The sequence below is a fragment of the Coptis chinensis genome, chromosome 4 (assembly GCF_015680905.1).
Source record: "Coptis chinensis isolate HL-2020 chromosome 4, ASM1568090v1, whole genome shotgun sequence".
Lineage (NCBI taxonomy): Eukaryota > Viridiplantae > Streptophyta > Magnoliopsida > Ranunculales > Ranunculaceae > Coptis > Coptis chinensis.
Window position 1 is genome coordinate 98,425,615 of NC_141459.1, and position 22,441 is coordinate 98,448,055.

General features: G+C 38.0%; 1 protein-coding gene across 1 annotated transcript; it reads right to left on the reverse strand.

Annotated features, from left to right (window-relative positions):
• Positions 1 to 1,359: 1,359 nt before the first annotated feature.
• Positions 1,360 to 14,119, reverse strand: LOC147506113 (peroxisome biogenesis protein 12-like). The gene is made up of 8 exons (XM_086605699.1): positions 14,051 to 14,119; positions 13,492 to 13,741; positions 4,489 to 4,598; positions 3,743 to 3,817; positions 3,568 to 3,654; positions 2,547 to 2,624; positions 1,863 to 2,003; positions 1,360 to 1,771 (listed from the first exon to the last, which is right to left on the reverse strand). Exons 1-8 carry the CDS (start codon positions 14,117 to 14,119, stop codon positions 1,700 to 1,702), a joined length of 882 nt encoding a protein of 293 aa, XP_086461825.1. The 3' UTR covers positions 1,360 to 1,699.
• Positions 14,120 to 22,441: the final 8,322 nt, after the last annotated feature.

Sequence of the window (22,441 nt, forward strand, 5' to 3'; positions counted from 1 at the left end):
TAATTTAAATAAGGTCTTTTTTTTTTATTAATAATTTAGAAACACCTCTCTAATGTGACTTAAATTAAATAATTACCTCCATTTCCCACATTGAAATTAAAACAAACCCTATTTTATTATTGATAATTTAAAAGAATCTCCCTAATATCACTTAAATAACATAATTATCTCCCATTTTGTTTTTAAAAAAAAAATAGGTGAGTCTCTCCTATATAATTACAATTACCATTAACAATTAAAATCCAAAAAAACCGTGCTAACTATTGATCTCGAGAGACGGGTTTCAAGACTTAAAAAAACCAATGTGGAGGAAGGTTTGCATACTTGTGAAGACAGAATGGGGCTTCCCCACTTCATATCCCTTACAACTTTTAATGACCCTTCTAATGGATACCTTCTCAATGACACTTTTGTTTTCGGAGCTGAGGTTTTTGTTTGCAAGAATAAAGGACAAGGTGAATGTCTCTCACTTATAACAGACGCAAGTAGTATAAACTATATTCATGGAAGATTGAAAGATTTTCACAGTTGAAGGATGATTTTTATTACTTAAGTTCTTTTATGGCTGGAGACTACAAATGGTAAATAAAATGGAACTATCCATTCGGCATGTGACTTCTGTCATTTTCAGCTTACGAACAAGAAGAATCTTCAACTCTTCTCCATCTTATCTTCTTTGTTTCTATGTATTTAGCATTGGATCGTTCAACACCATTTCCTGAAGGTCAGAAAGTGTATGTAGACTACACACTGAGAAGAAAAGTAAAATCTTAACTTACATTACTACATGATTCTCACGGAGTTTTCTCATAACGTAAGTCTGAACCCTTTATTTTTTCTTGGCAACTAACTTTTGGTTTACTGAGCAAGGAATTGGCTATGGCTTTCCAAATTTCGTGTCACTTGATGCTCTTAACGACAATACAAAGGGTTTCCTGCTGAAAGATACATGCATCATTGAGGCAGAGGTTCTTGTACTTGGGACAGTTAGTAAATTTCCATAGACCCTAAACCCTAAACCCTAAGGAGCAAGGTCCAACACCACTATAACCTTTTAGACTCAGTTATTAACTACAACTTAATACCTTATATTTCCTGTGACCTCGATCCCCTCAAGGTTCTCTAAATTGTTCATCTTCGTTTTCATCTTGGATTCAGATCTATCTGGTACAAACTATGAAAATATTATTTAAGCTTTTTTCGTTTTGTAAATTTGAATTGCTCTTCATGAATATATTTGCTCTTGCCAGTTATCAATCATACAATGCAGTATTTAGACACATTATTTCTGGACTCCACGTTAGTAGCCTCCTTTTCTGCTCTAAATTACTGGTGACGAGAACATAGGTGACCAGTCTATTATACAACCATAGTAGAAATTTGAGATTATCATACAAACATCCATGTTCGTTATTTTCGTAATACAAACACTTCAATTAAGTGTGCCAAGGACATCACGCTTGAGATGACTGCATTATCTCAAATGAATTGACTAATTTTACACCATTTCAGCAGATAACAAAGGGAAAAGGAACAATAACAAGGATGAATATTTTGACATTATTTTAACGACATATGGTGTGTTCCTGTGTACATTTCCTGATTTTCCATTTGCGCTTCTTTGGGAGCATACCTGAGTCAGGTCCTACAAGCTAAGTATAATTGGTTTCCTAACTTCTGAGTTCTGACTGGATTATTTCTACATATCATGAAAAAGCCTCCGTATTTGCTTAACAGTTGTAGGCATCAAGGTCACTGGACAGCGCTTATACTGTTGTGCAAACAATGAATAAACAAGATCATTTAAAGGTGAAAATTGACATGGTTCAAATATTTGTAAGGAATGGCATGAAGTTTCCCACCTGCAATACATATCTGAATATGCATGGGCAGCAGAAAACAAACCCTGAGACTGCAACCACCGATGGATTTACACGCTTCTGCGAGCACAGGGGGCAACTTGTTCCATCGGGGTGTAATGGAATTCCCGCCTCTGCAACCTCCTTTACGTGTGTTTTTTCCACAGAGTTGGATTTTATTAATTGGGAAATGAAATTATCTAAACTTAAAGAAATCACTATCCAATAGAAGCTAACTCTGGAATCACTAGTAGATGACACCATAACACCTAGTGGGTAGAAAGACTAAGATGTCATTGGTTGCGTCTCCTACCAAACAATAAACATGTAACAAAGTTGCAGGTTCTAAATTACTTTTCTTATTAAGAAGCCCAATCTTGCAACTCAAACATTCTATGAGAGCAATTAAAAATGCAAAGATTAGAGTTGATGTGAAAGGAGACAGTAAGGAAATATGTGACAGCATGCACAACTGATTCGATATTAAATAGGTTACATGCTCCTATATTAGCTATTGAGATTTGTTTGTGTGATCATGATTTATTTACCAATCTTAAGTGTGTTGTGACTGTGCAAGACGAAAAGCATTTGATTTAGTAAATCCCTTGCTACTTGGAACATAGACCACATGAGGGAAAATGCAGAAATGTATTAAACAATATGAGTGAAAAGGTACATGACAATTACCTTTGGAGGTGGTGGCGGAGGAGGTGGTGGATATACATTAGGAGCTGACATTCTTTCTTCCGCAGACTGGTACCACCACTCCATCATATGTAAAATTTCAGTGGTGTGTTAGTTTCTATTAAACTTTGGTGCATTCAACTCAAAACTAATTGGTGATGAGTGGAGATGCCCAGGAACTTATATACTGTTATGCAAGGTATTCAATATCCCATATGGGACTATATTCTCAACACGCCCCCTCACATGTGCCGTTACTTCAGCCTAATACGTGGACAACATGCCTGGGGAACGTGGAATAAACAGGGCCCTTGGGAAAAATACAATAGCCTGCTCTAATACCATATTAAACCCTAAAGCATCCAACTCGCAACCAATTGGTGGTGAGTGGAGAAGCCCGGGAACTAATAACTTTTTAGTTTTTTTTATAAGCCCGGGAACTAGCTAATATACTGTTATGCAAGGCACTCAAAATCCAATTTGGGACTGTATTCTCAACTCTTCCAAACTTTTATGGTAGGTGACGCTAGATGAAGGAAAAGAGCAAGCCTGAGTTTAATGCTTTGACTGATGAAGCATCTAAACTAATCAAATGCATGCATCTCCTTTTATGTCTTTTGAACTAAACATCACCAATATTCTAATTTGGTATGAGTGCAATCATCTTGCTTAATACCAGCAAAACAAACTTCCCATTGGCTCCTAGGAAAACAAAACCAATCTGACTTCCCTCCTTGATTATCAGCCCATTAAAAACAAATCAAAACAACAATCATTCATTTCCACCTATTCATCAAACAAGAAACATTTTAATGAATGACATCAACCAAGGAACATTATGTTCATATGCAGTCATTCACGTGCACTATTGACATGATGTCTATGTCCATTGTGATAATAATTAAAGAATAGGACAGAGTGAATGCAACATGAACCAAAGAATTGTTATATAAGATATGAAAGTATTGCATTACCAACCACAGATCACACAGCAGTGTTCACAAAATAGCAATGGGGCACTCACTTTGAAGAAGAACACTGCAGCAATGAGACCAGTTTGTGCATAGTCCAGTGTGGTGTACATACAACTCAGTAACACTCTTTGTAATGTCTGAAAAATGAAAAGGCATTCGAACGAGAAAATTAGATAGAGCTCAAACACTATCAATCACATGTAAACTGTGTAAGATAATTTATACCTTTAACCAAGGAGGTCCACGAAGTCTCTCACGCTCCCGGCTCCTTATTTTTGAAATTCTAGAAGAAGTGTCCATCTACCTTGACATCAAAATAAATTAAAATTAAGTACAAGGTACTGAGCTTTTGGAAGGAAGGAAAACAAGTCTAAATGGCCTTATCATGTCCTATTTATGAGGATAAAGGCAACAGAAGCATAAGAACAGAAAAGCGGGCTTATAAAGCCATGTTACCAAGGCACGCCAACTTTCACTAGGTAATAATAAGAATAACCCCAACGGCTACAAGATGATTTAGTAATGGGGGTCATCCCTAACTACCCTAATAATTATTCGATATAGAGGTCAACATGGATAGTTGTATATCTGGTTTTCGCCTTTACTAAGCCAACACCATAACAAGGAAATCATATGCCATCATCACAACCCATCAAAAGGACAATCAAGTCAACATTGCTTGGGGCATCCACATTATCAAAAAAATTCTGATAAGGGTATTATTGTCCACATAAACTTAAATTTGCAGGTGAAATATTATCACAAGTATTGTAACCAGCCCTTGGCTCATCTCCATGCAGGCCCATGAGACGACCTCAATTTAGTGTAGTAGTATCAAACATAAATTTGTGTCATGATAGTTCTCAATTCTCATAAATATGTTATCTACGTGTTTGGGATGGTAAGCAGGTAATCCAACCATAAAGTTCAATGCAATTTGAGTAAATAGAAAACGACTGGAGAAAGATTACCAGCTCTTGTCCTGTTGCACGACAGACATGAATGCCAAGTGCATGCAATCCAGGGGAATAAAATCCAGTAGCATCCAACAGATATAACAGCTGGTAAGCAAATGTGAGTCCTGCACCAATTTACTTTAGAGCTGAGAGCCAGAGACTGAGCATTCAATGGCAGATATTTACAGAAGGTACTGTTCCGGCCCCCACAAATGTGGCTGGTGTGTTTTAGCAAATCTTGCTGAAACAGGTACAACTGAAAATAAAAGTCAACAGAGAGACTATAACTCTTATGATTACTTAAGGATAGCTAAGAGTGCCTAGAAATCATTAATCCTGGTACTCTCATCCAAGTTGATGTTCTGTACAGATAAAAGTCAAATCAATGTAGAACTGTGAAGGAGATCATCCAATAGTCTTATTTTTTTGTTCAAAATTCTTTACATCATTAAACCAGAGAACTTTTATCATGGAACTAAATTAGTGTATAAAGGTAATGCCATGCTCAAAATACAACATTGACAGGTTGTTCCTGCATCCATAACTTTCAGAAAAGGATCATGAAAAACAATCTAAATATGAATTAGATATAATGGTTAGCAAGATATTCATTAAAATCAGTTCAAGAATGGTAGTTTCATTAAAACAAAGAATGGTCTGTTTTCTTCAAGATGGGGCACGAGTCGAGCTACAAATATAAAACATGAAATTTCAACTCCTATGTCATATAAATAGAAGACATGTAAGCAACAATTACAATATGATGCATTTGATAGTCTCAGAGGAATATTAGGCCTCATGCATAATGCTTTAAGTAAAGACCTTCAACAACATTTAATAGACTGCACTGAGTTTTATCATCGTCAATAAGCTCCACTAGTGTAGTAACATTGGCTTAAACTCATATTCACTGCATAAATTGCTTCCACTAAATAAGCCATTTTATAGGAGACTCAAACCCGTACCACTCGGAAACCAATTTTTTATATTTGCCTACTTTTTCCCACTATTACTTCATTACATGTTTCTTCCTACTTGTTCACGGTTTGCCCCCTCGTAAGTCGTAACCCTTAGGGCATCTCCAATGGGGGGTGTAAAATTACACCTCCACCTAGGCTCCACGTAGGTGCCATTAGGATTTTACACATCTAATTGTATAGTATTGTATAGCTCATAAATATCCACACTCTATACTCTCCAATGGAAGAGTGTAAAAAAAATAGATTTTAAACTCGGACGTCACTCCAAGTGACGTCCCTCTTTAATTTAAACTGGGACGTCACTTGGGACGTCACTTGGAGTGACGTCCGAGTTAAAAAATAAAGCTTCAAACGTGTGTTGAAGTGACGTCCGAGTTTTTAAGTTAAACAGACGTTATTTTAAGTGACGTCCGGGCTTTTTATTAACTAATAGCGAGAGGGGGAATTCCCTACCCTCTCTATTAGCTAATACACTATTACCTACGGTTTAGCACCCCTATTGGAGAGAGTTTTTTGATATTTGGAGTGTAAAATTTCCACTCTATACAGTTTACACCCCCCATTGGAGATGCCCTTAGTGTTCCCGATTTCCCACATCAAGCAAAAAAGTTCAAAGGCCATTTCCAATTTAGCTTTACCGAATCATTTATGACACGCCCTTCATACTATGGCAACTCCGTAATCAACTACAAATGAAACAACAATATTACATAGCCACACCTGACTAATGACTAATATGCACTTCAGAATAATATGTAAGATCTAGATACTCATACAACAAGGATATTAAAATGATGTGAGTGAGTTTACTGTTTGAAAGCTGTTGGAAATAAGGCTAGATAAACGCCCACCAGGATAAGGATAAACCACCAAGATAAGGATAACCACCAGGTATTAGGATGAGTGTAGGACTCTATCCTATCTGATATTAGATGAGTATAGGACTCTATCCTATCTGATATTAGATGAGTATAAGACTCTATCTTATCCAATATTGAGGAGGTGGGAGAGCTCTATAAATAGACCCCCCACCCCTCACATATTGATCATCCCAATAAAGAAAAGCTCTTTCTCCTTTAATGGTGGCCTCCAACATTTTCTAAAGAAGAAGCTAGTAATTTGTGGAGATTCCAAAGGTGGTAACCTCCCTAGCCATTGTCGGTTATTGGTTCGTGAACAAAGGTTGCTTCCCGTTCGTGGTTAGAACTTGACTCCAGCTAAGTTGAGAAGAAGAAGATCTTGGTTGTGCCAAGAACATCATCTTCTCCTGTAGATCAAAGCTTGGAACTTCAAATTGAAAGCTATGACCAAGGTACGATCTTCTGTTTCCGCTGCGCTATTTTATGCATGTGATATAGTGTAATTATACATATCGTAGGAATCATGTATGAGATATCGGTAAAAACCCTACATTGGCATCGAGTCAGGTTTTCCATGGTTTGCATGCTTTTGTTTGTAGTTTTGATATTGTGATCTACATTTTTTTTGGAAAACTGTTTTTTTTTCAAAATCTTTTAATTAATTTTTAAATAATTAGGTTGTTTAAAATTAATTAGAAATTGCTTAATTTTTTTGCAAAATAAATTATTTATGGGAAATAATTTGGCTATTTTAGGGGAAATTTTTTTTTAGGAAAATTTTTTTCCTTTAAATTTTTTATTTTTCCACGATTAAAAATTGGCATTAGGATGTTTATTTTTACTATACAGTAATTATTTAAATCTAGATTTTTACTATTGCATGTAAATAAAATTGTATGTTTTCTATCAACGGTCATATGAAAACTAAGACACAATGCCTAAGTCGCATAGACCCGAGACTTGTAGGAAAATTGAACCAGATCTTGGGAGACGGGCTTCCAAGAAACGCATGATTGCAAAGCAATATAGGAGAGTTTTGCAGCGTACTGTCTTGAAATCTGATAAGATAAAGACAGAGCCACCATCACCAAAATATACACCAAAGAGCCCCAAATCCTATTCGGGATAGGAATGAGGCTCGACCACTTAAATCTCTCCTACATCGATTATGGGACGATGCTGAGGAACCAAATCCATATGATGTGTCATCAGGGTTTATTTTCCCACCTCACAGGGAAACAAAGGAAGTGGCTAGTAATTTTCAAATAGCTGATAGTGACTGTGAGGATGAGGATGACTCCCCTGGGCACCCAGGACGTTTCTATGTTCATGGTTGACTGGCTCTTTTTAGTTCCACATTGTTTTTGAAAAATAGAAAACTCCTTTGTGTAGAAACAATTTTATTAAATGGAAATTTAAGTAGTAGATTTTTTGTATATTCTATGCTATTGATAGTCAAATGCATTGATTTTATTTAATGGCTAGAATCATGCTAGTAGATTATAATGATCATCTCATATGTGAAAATATGGATTACTTAGATTTATTTTAAGAGATGATTCTTATTCGTAGTATCTTATTTTTTGGAATTCAAACTTGATAGAATGGCACCATGGGAAAATCCCCATTTACGATGCTACCCGAAGGACTTGTTAAACGATAAGAATTACAAACTTTTCGCCTGTAGGAAAGTTAGGCTAATCTCGCAGATAGGAAGGTCATTGACGAATAACCGAGACAAAAGAGCATAACCTACCGCCAAAGGAATAACACAAGCTGCTTATACCGCCGCATCTCTTAGGAAGTACAATGAGTATACAAGTAGAGACAATGTTGCCCTAATTGCCATACTTGGCACCATGAGGAATGACTTCATGATGCAATGATGGCCTTGGATCGGCTAAAAGAGCTATGGGAAGCAAAGAAAGGCGGACCTTGGGGTACGACTATCGCAAACCGAGGGAGGCTACAAATGATCTTTGACAAATTTATCAAAATGCCCCATACCTCTATGACACAACATTGCACGGTGATGAGGAACATGGTTGCCGAAGTTAGCCCAAGAGACAGTCCCGTCAAATGAACAACAAATTCAAGCCATTAGGTCTTTACCTAAAACTTGGGAACAATTTCGCCTTATCCTAACGATGACGACAATCACAAACTTTGCACAGTGTAGAGGAAATGTGAGCTTGAGGAACAAAGGTTTCTCAATGAAAAGCATGTTGTTCAAACCGAAGCAAATGTTGTCAACTCCAAAAAGGAAAGGCTCCTTGGAACAAGAAAAGTGGAAAAGGGAAAGGCAAGGAAAAGGCCAAGCGACCCACAACAAAAGAAACCTAGGAAGTCGATGGACATGACTAGTGTTGAATGCTTCCGTTGTCATCGATGGGACACTATGCTAGGGCATGTCCTTCTCCCCGAGGTAAGTTTTACTTTAAGTCTTCACAATGTGATAAAATCTTGTCATCTTTGTCGATTCATCACAATATTGGATTGTAGATTTAGCAGCGACAGACCACATAAGCCGGGATAGGTCCCTATTTGAAGATTTTCGGAAACTTCCACAAGGAACTCGGAGAATCCACATGGAAAACCAAAGTGTAGCTGATGTTTTGGGCACAGGCACTTGTAGGTTGGATTTTGCGAGTGGGAGATCTATCCTTATTGAAGAAGTACTTTTTGTACCCTCAATTAGGAGAAATCTTTTATCAATTTTGAAATTACTTCAAGAATCCTATGTGTTTAAGTTTTCCCAGAACTCGCTTGAGATATCTTTAAATAACAGTTTGATAGGTCATGCTTATTTAATGAATTCTTTTATGACATTACACTAAGCACAAACTGAAGTTTTTATGTCTAAAATGGTTGGTTGCCAATTATGGCATGCTAGACTAGGACATATTGGACCGCAAGATAGATAGGACCGCTTAGCAAGGGAGGGTTGTTAGGTAACTTAACCTCTGTTAAAATGGAAACCCGTGAAAGTTGTCTTGCTTGGAAAAGCCACCAAGAAACCTTTTTGGGAAAGCCCAAAGGGCAACTTATCCTTTACAACTTATTCACTCGACATCCGTGGACCAATGAATGTAACAAAGAAGGCATGGGGCTTTGTATTTCATTACCTTCACAGATGACTATACACGTTATGGGACCGTGTACTTGATGTCTCTCACAAATCGGGCCTTGGACTGTTTTTAAAAGTACAAGAACCTTGTTGAGAATCAACTTGATAGGACAATAAAGGCCTTAAGAACCCGAATCACGACGTGAATATCTTTCACGATGAGTTTAAGGAACTCGTGGAAAATAAGGGTATAGCTAGACGACTAACTATTCCTTATACCCCTCAAAGAGAATAGTGTCTCCGGAGAAGGAATAGAACCCCGCTGAAATGGTTAGATCTATGATGGCTCAAGCTAACTTGCCCATCTCATTTGGGGTGATGCATTGTTAACGGCCGCATTATACATTAACCTAGTTCCTTCAAAATCTGCCGACAAAACACCCTATGAATTATGGACCGGTAGACAACCTATTTTGAACTACCTTAAACCATGGGGTGTGTAGCCTTTGTCACTTCTCAAAATCGAGAATTTAGGAAGTTGAGTGCTCCCCGGAAAGAAGTGTGTCTTTATAAGATCACAGTGAGACTTCTAAGGGGTATGTCTTCCTAGAGGAGGATACTCGGGCATGTCACGAAATAGAAGCACGTAACGCCGATTCTTAGAGGATCAATACCCAATGAGGGTGAGGTTGATAAGGATATATACAACTTTACGAAGTTGACAACCTTATAACCGGCGATGAACAAAGCTAAGATGAAACTTTCATCAACCCCGATTCCAAAGGACAATAGCATTGGTCAACCCATTGATCAATCCCAACCTCGTAAGAGTGTTAGAGGCCATATCCCCAAAAAGCCGGTTTGAGATTGAAGGGAGATAAATATGACCAATGCACTTACGAAAATATCCGATGAACCTAAAACGTTCAAGGAGGCTATTTCGGGTCCAATACAAGTAAGTGGATGGAAGCTATGAAGGAAGAATTGAGTCGATGAAGAAAAACAAAGTATGGGACTTAGTTGATCTACCTCCAAACAGGGGATCTATTAGGAACAGTGGAGGTTCTCAAGATCAAGAAAAATGCGGAAGGAACATAGACAAATTCAAAACCGGCTTGTTGCAAAAAAGGTTACACCCAAAAGAAGGAATAAACTATGAGGACACCTTCTCACCAAGAAGAGATTTGCCTCCATAATCGCCTCCTCTTGTCGATGGTTGCCCACTTAGATTTAGGGCTTTACCGATGGATGTCAAAACCGCTTTTCTCAATGGAGAATTGCAAGAGGAAATCTATATGGATCAACCCACCGGTTTTCAATCAAGGGTCGAACACAAAGTGTGTAAACTAACGCATCCATTTATAGTTTAAAACAAGCTCTAGACAGGTGGAATCTGAGATTCCATGAAGCTATGCTTCAAGACAAATTTGAAATGGTAAATGAGGACCATTGGTATATGTCAAGACATCTAAAAATGGTTTTGTGATTCTATCTCTATATGTGGATGACATTTTGTTAGCGTAACAAAGAAGGCATTGATAAATTTCACTAAGGAGTGGTTGTCATTAAACTTGAAATGAAGGACATGGGTGAAGCTAGTTATGTCTTAGGAGTTAAAATAACTCGGATCGGATCAACGCTTGTTATCTTTGTTTCCGGGAGACATATATCAAGAAGATTTTGGAAAGATTCAACATGACCGATTGCAAGCAAGTGGATCTCCCAAAGAAGTCTAGGAGAGTCTTTGAGTTCTAAAATGTCTCCCAAGAATCCTTCCAAAACTTCGGGGCTATGAAAAATATACCATACTGCCGCTATCGGAAGCCTTATGTATACAATGTTGTGTACAAAGCCGGACATCGCTATGCAAATTGGGTTAGTATCAAGGTTCCAAACAAATCCCGGGTCGCATTAATCGAAGGCGTGTCCAAGAAGATAATGAGGTATCTTAAAGGCACCGTGGACTACTCAAACTTGTCTACCAAGGAAAGATCTTAAGCTGATTGGGTATTCGACGCCGACCGGGTCGAGACCTTGATGAGAGGAAGTCAACTTCGGGATATACCTACATAATGAATGGAGGTGCTATATCCTAGAAGCAAAGAAGAACCAAACTTCCATAGCACTTTCAACTATGGAAGCCGAGTATATTGCATCTTTCGCCACACAAGAGATTGTGTGGCTCGACGATTCATCAAACACTTGTCGTTGTTCTCAAAAAGTCATTGAAACCGGTTCACATCCGACTGACGATGGCTGCTCTTGCATATGCTAAAGATCCAAAGTACCATGGAAGAACCAAGCATATAGAGTTAAAGTACCACTACGTATGACAAATAATACTGAAGAAGAAAATGGTTCTACAATATATATCCACTGATCAGATGGTTGCGGATCCACTGACCAAACCTATTCCAAAGGAACTCTTCCCTTGCACATGTAAAAATGCTTGGGTTAAAGAGGATGTGATTATGCTAAGAACACTTTGATGGTTTAATGAATAAACGCATTCTTTCCGTCGATTGCATTCTCATTATAATTGTTTATCATCTCATATGTATAAAACAGGGTTGGATGGTTCACTCACATGAACGTTACCTTCCATTTTAAACAATGAGAGTGTAGCTTGACAAGTCACTAAACCTTATGGGAAGGGTGGACCTAGTGCCGAGTCATGCCCCTTCTTATAATTGGATAAGAAGAAACAGGCTTCATAGAGAAGATTCTGTCTAAACCTACAAACGGTTGTTGCCAAGTAGGAGCAAAAGTATCCTTGAATCATTAGGGATGACAACACTTGCATGGTATGAGTGGACATACAGATATCTATTGTTGAGTAAACAAATTAGATACTCTTGCCATGACATGTTTTCACACAACATGTGTATAGTTGACCACCTAAGAGCAAGAAAATAAATATCCCTAAAAATTCTTGCTATGTGAGCTCTATTGATATGTTTTTTGTTTAAGACATATCGAATGGTACCCTCGTTGAACTTTTGACTCGTAACTTTGGTTTGCTCCCCATAAGCTCTTACTAAAAGGATGACTGGATGCATACTGGGAAGTTGGTAGAACTCTGACGACAATGACTTCATGCAAAAAGGTAAAAGAACTGTTTATCACACAATCACTGGGATTCTACCTGGCCAGGACAATTGATGATAATTATGAATCATGTGATACGTTTTTTGATTTTATGGTGTGGACTCATAGGGATGAGTGCTATTTGTCAAAGTGATGAAACAAACAGATCTTCGGTATACACACACACTCCTCGATATTAGGTTTCCGGATTCGCCTTCTTTAAGATCACTTTCATGGTAGATCACCGCGGTCGCGTGCTTTTCATTGAGACTTGCTACTTCACGGATATCATGATACGTGTGCTAGGGTCACACGAACCATTTGTCGTGTGAGACACACAAAAATGGTCGAAAGCATTCTACTTAAATGCTTATCTTAGAAACCTTCTTCACCGCCAGGCTGAGCGGAGATGTTGGAAATAAGGCTGGATAAACGCCTACCAGGATAAGGATAAACCACCAAGATAAGGATAACCACCAGGTATTAGGATGAGTGTAGGACTCTATCCTATCTGATATTAGATGAGTATAGGACTCTATCCTATCCAATATTGAAGAGGTGGGAGAGCTCTATAAATAGACCCCCCACCCCTCACATATTGATCATCCCAACAAAGAAAAGCTCTCTCTCCTTTAATGGTGGCCTCCAATATTTTCTAAAGAAGAAGCTAGTAATTTGTGGAGATTCTATAGGTGGTAACCTCCCTAGCCATTGTCGGTTCTTGGTTCGTGAACAAAGGTTGCTTCCCGTTCGTGGTTGGAACTTGACTCCAGCTAAGTTGAGAAGAAGAAGATCTTGAATGTGCCAAGAACATCATCTTCTCCTGTAGATCAAAGCTTGGAACTTCAAATTGAAAGCTGTGACCAAGGTACAATCTTCTGTTTCCGCGGCACTATTTTATTCATGTGATATAGTGTAATTATACATATCGTAGGAATCATGCATGAGATATCGGTAAAAACCTTACAAAAGCAAACCAAAATAATCCTTCAAACTGATGTAGCTTATAAACAGCGAAATGTACCTTCATTGCCTGCGTGTATCCATGGGTAGCAAGCACCAATAATTGCCTCAATCCTCTTCTGAATGCATGTCCATTGCAAATCTTCCGAACTCAAAGTTCCTGAGGTAACATGAGAAGTTTCACCGCTATCAAAATAGTCAGAATCATCAAATCTCACATCACTAGGTCCCCATAGACTAGCTTGAAGTGTAGCTTCCCTCTCTTTGTTGTAGATAGAATGCAACTTTGATTTAAAATATGGCAGAACCACCTACAAGATCAAGTAGAAACTGAATATCAATGTGTGAACTTGAACGGGGGAATACACATACACATACAGAGAAATATGTGTGCTCCAAAAGATTGTAAGCAAATTAGATAACGAGTTTATTCCAGGAAGCAAAGGCAAAAACTATCACAATAATGAAATACAATCTAAAAAGTAAAAAAGATATGTAAAAGCGATTGCAAAACGCTACAAAAAGGCGCAATAGAGATTGCTAAAGAAGAAGGTTATACCAGAAATGCAATAGAGAGGACTCTTTGGCGCTTCTCTAGTCCCAATGATGAAGCCTATCACCTTCTTTTTGTAATGAGAATTGTCCTTGCTCGCTTTTAACTTCACCGCTTGCTCCTTCGCAGAAGCCATACAGACTCTTCTCCAAAAGAAGCCTCTGCAAAACAAGTTCGTGAAACCGTAAAACAAGTGTGAAACGCCAAGTGAGGTAATGACTACAAGTTAGGAACTCTATTCAACCAATTCATCCTTATCAAGACCAACCAACTCAAATATTATTGGAAAGGAAATCAAACTCCCAAATCCCAATAACTAGATCTCAGCCAAGTCACTCGCTCAACAATCTTTACATAAAATACATTGATGACATGCATATGACAAAGATGACCAAGTGCTAAATCACACATGGATGACATATATAGAAAAGCAGTAATAATCAACATGAATGACGGGACATGGCAATATGTTGATAGTTGATACATCAACTCTCACTAGGAATTTGTCATGCTCTATTAGTCACCTTAGACCTTGCACAATTCTAATAGATGTTTTCGCTTCATCAAGCACATAAGTTTTGTGGCTCAAGAGGGTTGTGTGACACCGCCATACTGTGGGAGCTCGTGGGTTCAAACCCGAAGCAAAGACTAGGGAGTTTAATTACTCGCGGCGATGGCTCTTCAATAGTCAATACGTTCTGGAGCTGGTGCCCTTGAGACACGGTGACATGGTTTCCGAAAGTCGAATAGTTTCTGAGCCAAAATGTGCTCCTAGAAGTCGTATATTTGTTGTCAATGTCCAAGACAAACAACGTTCAATGAGATCCACTTTGTGGATTTCCAAGAAGAAGTAAACTACATATTTAGTTAGAGCAATGCTAAAGCAGACTACCCACTTTGCGACTTCCATACATGTCACCTCAAAAATAAATGTCTTGGGATTCAACAATGTACTTCATAGTTCAAACCCCAAGACCAAAATAATTTCTTTTAGTGATGTGGCATGTATGAAATTCACAAAGTGGGCTGCCTTCTAGCTTTGCTCTAATCCTCGTTCGAAAATCCCAACGAACTCTTTGAAACTTTAATACCAAAATTAAGATGATATGCGATCGCTAAACAAAACAAAACAATGGGTAATCTCTAAAACACCGAAAACACAAGCAATAACACAAAATTAACAAAACAGACAAAGATAACAAGAAGAAAACAAACACAGAAGTTCTCAAGCTATGAGTTTCAAGGACCAAAGATCAACAATGCAAAGAACTCATCATCATAATCCAACACTTTATGTAGAAAAGGTCTTCTCAAAGCCAAAACCTGCATCAAACCAACCAAAACCAATTATCCAAACCTTAAATTAACTAAATACATCCAAAAATCATAAATTTAAAAAGAACCCACTCAAGTAAAAACAAACAAAGAGACTTACACCAATGGAGTATGTTAAAGCAAATGTTATACTTGGCTGGAAGTTGTTGTCTTTGCTGCCATTTCAAAGAAAGTGGGATCGAAACCCTTGTCCACCCACTTTGAAACAACATCTTTTTTAGATGAAAGCTAGATTTGAAGTTTGATTAAGTGTTGTTGTTTTTGAGGAATGAGCTCAATGAAGCAACCTAAAGAAAGAGGTTTTTCAAATTGAATTTTAAGAGGGTTCTTCAAATCGAAAGAATAGTTGGTTTGGGTTATTTTGAGTTTTGTTGGGGTTAGCAAATTCCAATTTTCGATTTCCAAATGAAATAAAATAATGAGTTGAAGTCTTCGGGTGTTGGACATTGATCTTTATATTGCCTCGTTGGTAGCTTTTTTTTTTAAAAAATCCTGGGCATGACAAGATGTTATCAACTCCAATTTTAGTCCATAGTGATCAGAATTTCAATTAGAGTTGTATGCCTCATCCGATCCCTAACAACACTAGTACGTAAAGTCAAGACTGCGTGGTTGGTTCTCGTCTCTTTCATCGATTTTAACTTTTTCGTACTAAAAACTTTTCGTTTTTGCGATTTATCTGCCCATTTCTTGGTTGTGCTTCATTTATGACTTGTACTTGAGATTGAGTTTCATATCCCACTTCCACTCCATCTCCATTTGAATCTGCTTCCCTTTCCTCTTCTTGAGTAGTCGGCACTTCATTGTTGTTAATAACCACCACAGGAGTACTAGGACTTCTAGTAAGAATATTGTCAACAATGTCTCTTGAACAATGACATCCCCTTCCGGAGTTGGTGAAACTAATAACACCAACAAAAAATTATGCAAGAGTCAACGGGTCTATGAAGGACACTAGGATTTTCATGTGACCACGTCCTATTATGTGTGTCTGGAATGCCCGACTCTGAGAAACCAAAAAGGAAAAAAATAGGAATGCTTTTGACTTTAATAATATATGTTAAATACGAAATATCATATTACTAGATAACTGCTAAACAGTTGGAGAGTGGAGAGTGGAGAAAGGAGAAAAGAGAGAGAGAGTTAGGATTTGGTTGAAAGGGAGAGGCAAAAGTGACTTCTGCATTGCATTTAAACCAACCAATTTAGTTTTTGTCCGTGATAACCTCTTTTCTAGTGATAGTTCGACATGATATATATCACTAAGTGTTGTTGCTTTCCAGTTAAAAACACCACAAAATCCCTCCTTCCTCAACTCGCCCTAGCTATGTAGCTCTATCTCCATATCACGCCAAGGTAACTGCTGTTTTTAATGGATGAAATTTCAGTGCATTTGCAATTATTTGCTTGTCTTGTCGTGTGGGTACATTGCTTTGACTTTATAACAATGACATGCTTTTGAAGTACTTACTTTGTAACTTGCCATACACATTTTAGATGATAATCATGATACATCTTGCTTATCTTTATTACATTGTAGTTGGGATTTGTAAGAACTTGAAATCCTTGTTCACCCTGAAAAGAATGGTGTTGTTTTTTGTACTAGTATTCGCTCAAGTAACGATATTATATGCTAAACCTTACATACTCTAGGGACTCTTGGAAGCCTCGAGAACATGAATACAATGAGCAAACCAAACCCCCAAGCTCTTTCAATGGCTGGGCCAAAGCCGAGGTGAAGCTGATTTCTCATCCGTAAGTTTTGGCAAGTCATTGGTCACTTCTCTTTAGCAAATCCAACTTGCCCTACGTAACCATGTCATGCACTCATATCTTGCTTGCTTGTTATTTTTTTTTGGTAAACATGACTTGGCTGTAGTGATTGCAAAGCAAGCGATTAAACTTAAAACCAGACCGCCCAACGGCTACATTCGCCTTGGTGAATCTTATTTGGAGTTAGTAACCGGATGAAGCTATAACCACTTATCAAAAAAGGTGTAACATTGGATCCGTCAATAAAGCTTTTAATTTTTGTTGGAAATAAGGTTGGATAGACGCCCACCAAGATAAGGATAAACCATCGAAAGTATAGACTCTATCCTATCTGATATTAGATGAGTATAGGACTCTATCCCATCGATATTAGATGAATATAGGATTCTCTATCCTATCGATATTAGATGAGTATATGACTCCTATCCTATCGATATTAGATGAGTATAGGACTCTATCCTATCGATATTAGATGAGTATATGACTTATCATATCTGATATTAGATGAGTATAGGACTCTATCCTATCCAATATTGAGGAGGTGGGAACCTCTATAAATAGACCCCCACCTCTCACATATTAATCATCCCAACAACAAGAAAAGCTCCTCTCCTTTAATGGCGACCTCCAACATTTTCTAAAGTAGAAGCCGAATTTGTGGAGATTCCATAGGTGGTATCCTCCCTAGCCATTGTCGGGTTCTTGGTTCTTGGTTCGGTGAAAAAGGTTGCTTCCGCTCGTGGTTGGAACTTGACTCCGACAAAGTTAAGAAGAAGAAGATCTTGAGTGTGCCAAGAACATCTTCTCCCTCGTGATCAAAGCTTGAACTTCAAATTGAAAGTCGTGACCAAGGTACAATCTTTCTGTTCCGGCATTGCCATTTTATGCATGTGGTATAACGTAATTGTATATATCGTTAGAATCATGCATGAGATATCGATAAAATCCTACATTGGCATCGAGCAGTTTTCCATGGTTTGCATGCTTTTGTTTGGTTTTGATCTTGTGATCTACAATTTTTGAAAAAAATGCGTTTTTCAAAATCTTTTAATTAATTTTAAATAATTAGGTTGTTTAAAATTAATTAGATTTTGCTTAATTTTTTTGTAAAATAAATTATTTATGGGAAATAATTAGTGGAAAAATTTTTTCTAGGAAATTTTTTTCTTAGAAATTTTTACATGGAAATTTATTTCGAGATTATTTCTCTATAAATTTTAGAATTTTTTTTTTTTACATGTATTTTTCCACAATTAAAAATTGACATTAGGATGTTTATTTTTACCATGCAAGAATTATTTGAATCTAGATTTTTACTATTGCATGAATATAAAATTGTTTGTTTTCTATCAACGGTCATATGAAAACTAAGGCACAATGCCTAAGTCACATAGACCAAAACTTGTAGGAAAATCGAACCGTGATCTTGGGAGACGGCTTCCAAGAAACGCATGATCGCAGCGCAAACATAGAGAACTTTTCAAGAGTATCGTCTTGAAATCGATAAGATAGAGACAGAGCCACCATCACCGAATATACACCAAAAGAGCCCCAAATTCTATTCAAGATAGGAATGAGGCTCGACCACTTAAATCTCCCTACATCGACATGGGGACGATGCTAAGGAACCAAATCCATATGATGTGTCATCGTGGTTTATTTTCCCACCTCACGGGAAACAGAGGAAGTGGCTAGTAATTTTCAAATGGTCGATAGTGATCGTGGAGGATGAGGATGACTCCCCGGCACCCGTGAAGCTTCTATGTTCATGGTTGACTAGCTCTGTTTAGTTCTACATTGTTTTTGAAAGATAGGAAACTCTTTTTGTAGAAACAATTTTATGAAATGGAAATTTAAGTAGTAGATTTTTGCATATTCTATGTTATTGATAGTCAAATGCATTGATTTTATTTAATGGCTAGAATCATGTTAGTAGATTATCATGATCATCTCATATGTGAAAATGTGGATTACTTAGATTTAAATTTAAGAGATGATTCTTATTCGTAGTATCTTATTTTTGGAATTCAAACTTGATAGAATGGCACCCAATGGAAAATCCCCGCTTACGATGCTACCTGAAAAGGACTTGTTAAACGATAAGAATTACTTAACTTTGGTCTAGGAAAGTTAGCTAATTCCGCGATAGGAAGGTCATTGATGTAATAACCGAGACAAGAGCGTAACCTACCGCTGAAGGATTAACACAAGTCGCTTATAATCATTGCATTTAAAAAGTACAATGAGTATACAAGCAAAGATAATGTTGCCCTAATTGCCATACTTGGCACCATGAGGAATGACTTCATGAAGCGTATGATGGCCTTGGATCGGGCAAAAGAGCTATGGGAAGCAAAGAAAAGCGGACCTTGGGGTAATGCATCATCGCGACACCGAGGAGGCTACAAATGAGCTTTGACAAATTTATCAAGTCAGCCCCATACCTCTATGACACAACATTGCACGGTGATGAGAAACATGGTTGCCGAAGTTAGCCCAAGCAGGACAGTCCCGTCAAATGAACAACAAATTCAAGCCGCCATTAGGTCTTTTACCTAAAACTTGGGAACAATTTCGCCTTTATCTTGACGATGACGACAAGATCACAAACTTTGCACAAAAAGCAAAGGAAATGTGAGCTTGAGGAACAAAGGCTTCTCAATGAAAAGCCCGTTGTTCAAACCGAAAATGTTGTCAACTCCAAAAGAGGGGAAGGCTCCTTGGAACAAGAAAAGTGGAAAAGGAAAGGCAAGGAAAAGGCCAAGCCTAACCCACAAAGAAAAGAAACCTAGGAAGTCGATAGACATGACTAGTGTTGAATGCTTCCGTTGTCATCGATGGGACACTATGCTAGGGCATGTCCTTCTCCCCGAGGTGAAGTTTTACTTTAAGATCACAATGTGATAAGTATCGTCATGTCATCCCGATTCATCACAATATTGATTGTAGATTCAAGCAAATGACAGCACACATAAGTCGATAGGTCCCTATTTGAAGATTTCCTAAACTTCCACAAGGAACTCGGAGAGTCCACATGGGAAACCAAAGTGTTGCTGATGTTTTAGGCACGTGCACTTGTAGGTTGGATTTTTATGAGTGGGAGATCCATCCTTATTGAAGAAGTACTCTTTGTACCCTCAATTAGGAGAAATCTTTTATCGCTTTGAAATTACTTCAAGAATCCTATGTGTTTAATTTTTCCCTTAACTCGCTTTGAGATATCTTTAAATAACAAAGTTTGATAGGTCATGCTTATTTAATGAATTCTTTTATGACATTACACTTAGCACAAACTGAAGTTTTATGTCTAAAATGGTTGGTTGCCAATTGTGGCATGCTAGACTAGGACATATTGGACCACAATAGGATAGACCGCTTTAGCAAGGGAGGGTTATTAGGTAACTTAACCTCTGCTAAAATGGAAACTCCTGCGGAAAGTTGTCTTGCCGAAAAGCCACCAAGAAACCTTTTGGGAAAGCCCAAAGGGCAATTTATCCTTTACAACTTATTCACTTTCGCACATCCGTGGACCAATGAATGTAACAAACAAGGCATGGGGCTTTGTATTTCATTACCTTCACAGATGACTATACACGCTATGGGACCGTGTACTTGATGTCTCACAAATCGACGCTTTGACTATTTTAAAAGTACAAGAACTTAGTTGAGAATCAACTTGATAGACAATAAAGGCCTTAAGAACTGATCACGCGGACGTGAATATCTTTCCTCGATGAGTTTAAGGAACTCGCGGAAAATAAGGGTATAGCTAGATGACTAACTATTCCTTATACCCCTCGCCAGAATGGTGTCTCCGGAGAAGGAATAGAACCCTCACCGACATGGTTAGATCTATGATGGCTCGTGCTAACTTGCCTATCTCATTTTGGGGTGATGCATTGTTAACGGCTGCGCGACATACTTAACCTAACCTAGTTCCTTCAAAAATCGCTGACAAAACACCCTATGAACTATGGACCGGTAGACAACCCGCTTTGAACTACCTTAGACCATGGGGGTGTGCGGCCTTTGTCACTTCTCAAAATCGAAATTTGGAAAGTTGAGTGCTCCTGAAAGAAGTGTATCTTTATAAGATACGATGAGACTTCTAAGGGGTATGTCTTCCTAGGGGAGGATACTACTCAAGGGCATGTCACGTAAATAGAAGCACGTAACGCCGATTCTTAGAGGATCAATACCCAATGAGGGGTGAGGTTGATAAGGATATACAACTTTACGGGTTGATAACCTTATAATCACGATGAACAAGGCGAAGATGAAACTTTCATCAACCCCGATTCTAGTAACAATGGCATTGGTCAAATGATTGATCAATCCCAACCTCGTAAGAGTGTTAGAGGCCATATCCCCAAACGCCGGTTTGAGATTGAAGGGAGATAAATATGACCAATGCACTTAAAGAAATATCCGATGAACCTAAAACGTTCAAGGAGGCTATTTCGGGTCCAATACAAGTAAGTGGATGGAAGCTATGAAGGAAGAATTGAGTCGATGAAGAAAAACAAAGTATGGGACTTAGTTGATCTACCTCCAAACAGAGATCTATCGGGAACAAGTGGGTTCTCAAGATCAAGAAAAATGCTGAAAGGGAACATAGACAAATTCAAAGCTAGGCTTGTTGCAAAAGGTTACACCCAAAAAGAAGGAATAGACTATGAGGACACCTTCTCACCAAAAGATGAGTGAGATTTGCCTCCATACGCCTCCTCTTTGTCAATGGTTGCCCATTTAGATTTAGAGCTTTACCGGATGGATGTCAAAACCGCTTTTCTCAATGGAGAATTACAAGAGGAAAATCTATATGGATCAACCCAATCGGTTTTTCAATCAAGGGTCGAACACAAAGTGTGTAAACCCAACAGATCCATATATGGTTTAAAAACAAAGTCTCTAGACACAATGGAATCTGAGATTCCATGAAGCAATGCTTCAAGACAAATTCAAATGGTAAATGAGGACCATTAAGATATGTCAAGACATCTAAAAATGGTTTTGTGATTCTATCTCTATATGTGGATGACATTTTGTTAGCAGGTAAACAATAAGGCATTGATAAATTCCACTAAGGAGTGGTTGTCATTAAACTTCAAATGAAGGACATGGGTGAAGCAAGTTATGTCTTAGGAGTTAAAATAACTCGCGGATCGCCCAAACGCTTGTTATCTTTGTCTCGGGAGACATATATCAAGAAGGTTTTGGAAAGATTCAACATGACCGATTGTAAGCAAGTGGATCTCCCAAGAAGTCTAGGAGAGTCTTTGAGTTCTAAAATGTCTCCCAAGAATCCTATCAAACTCGGGGCTATGAAAAATGTACCATACTCAAGCGC

What these genes read in the sequence shown, in the direction of transcription:
- LOC147506113 (XM_086605699.1), bottom strand. Translation starts at nt 14,119, where the DNA reads ATGGCTTCTGCGAAGGAGCAAGCGGTGAAGTTAAAAGCGAGCAAGGAC. An exon ending in GTGGACCTCCTTGGTTAAAG is followed by an intron (nt 3,655 to 3,742) that starts GTATAAATTATC and finishes TTCATTTTTCAG; the next exon opens with ACATTACAAAGAGTGTTACT. An exon ending in TATTCAGATATGTATTGCAG is followed by an intron (nt 1,772 to 1,862) that starts GTGGGAAACTTC and finishes TTTGCACAACAG; the next exon opens with TATAAGCGCTGTCCAGTGAC.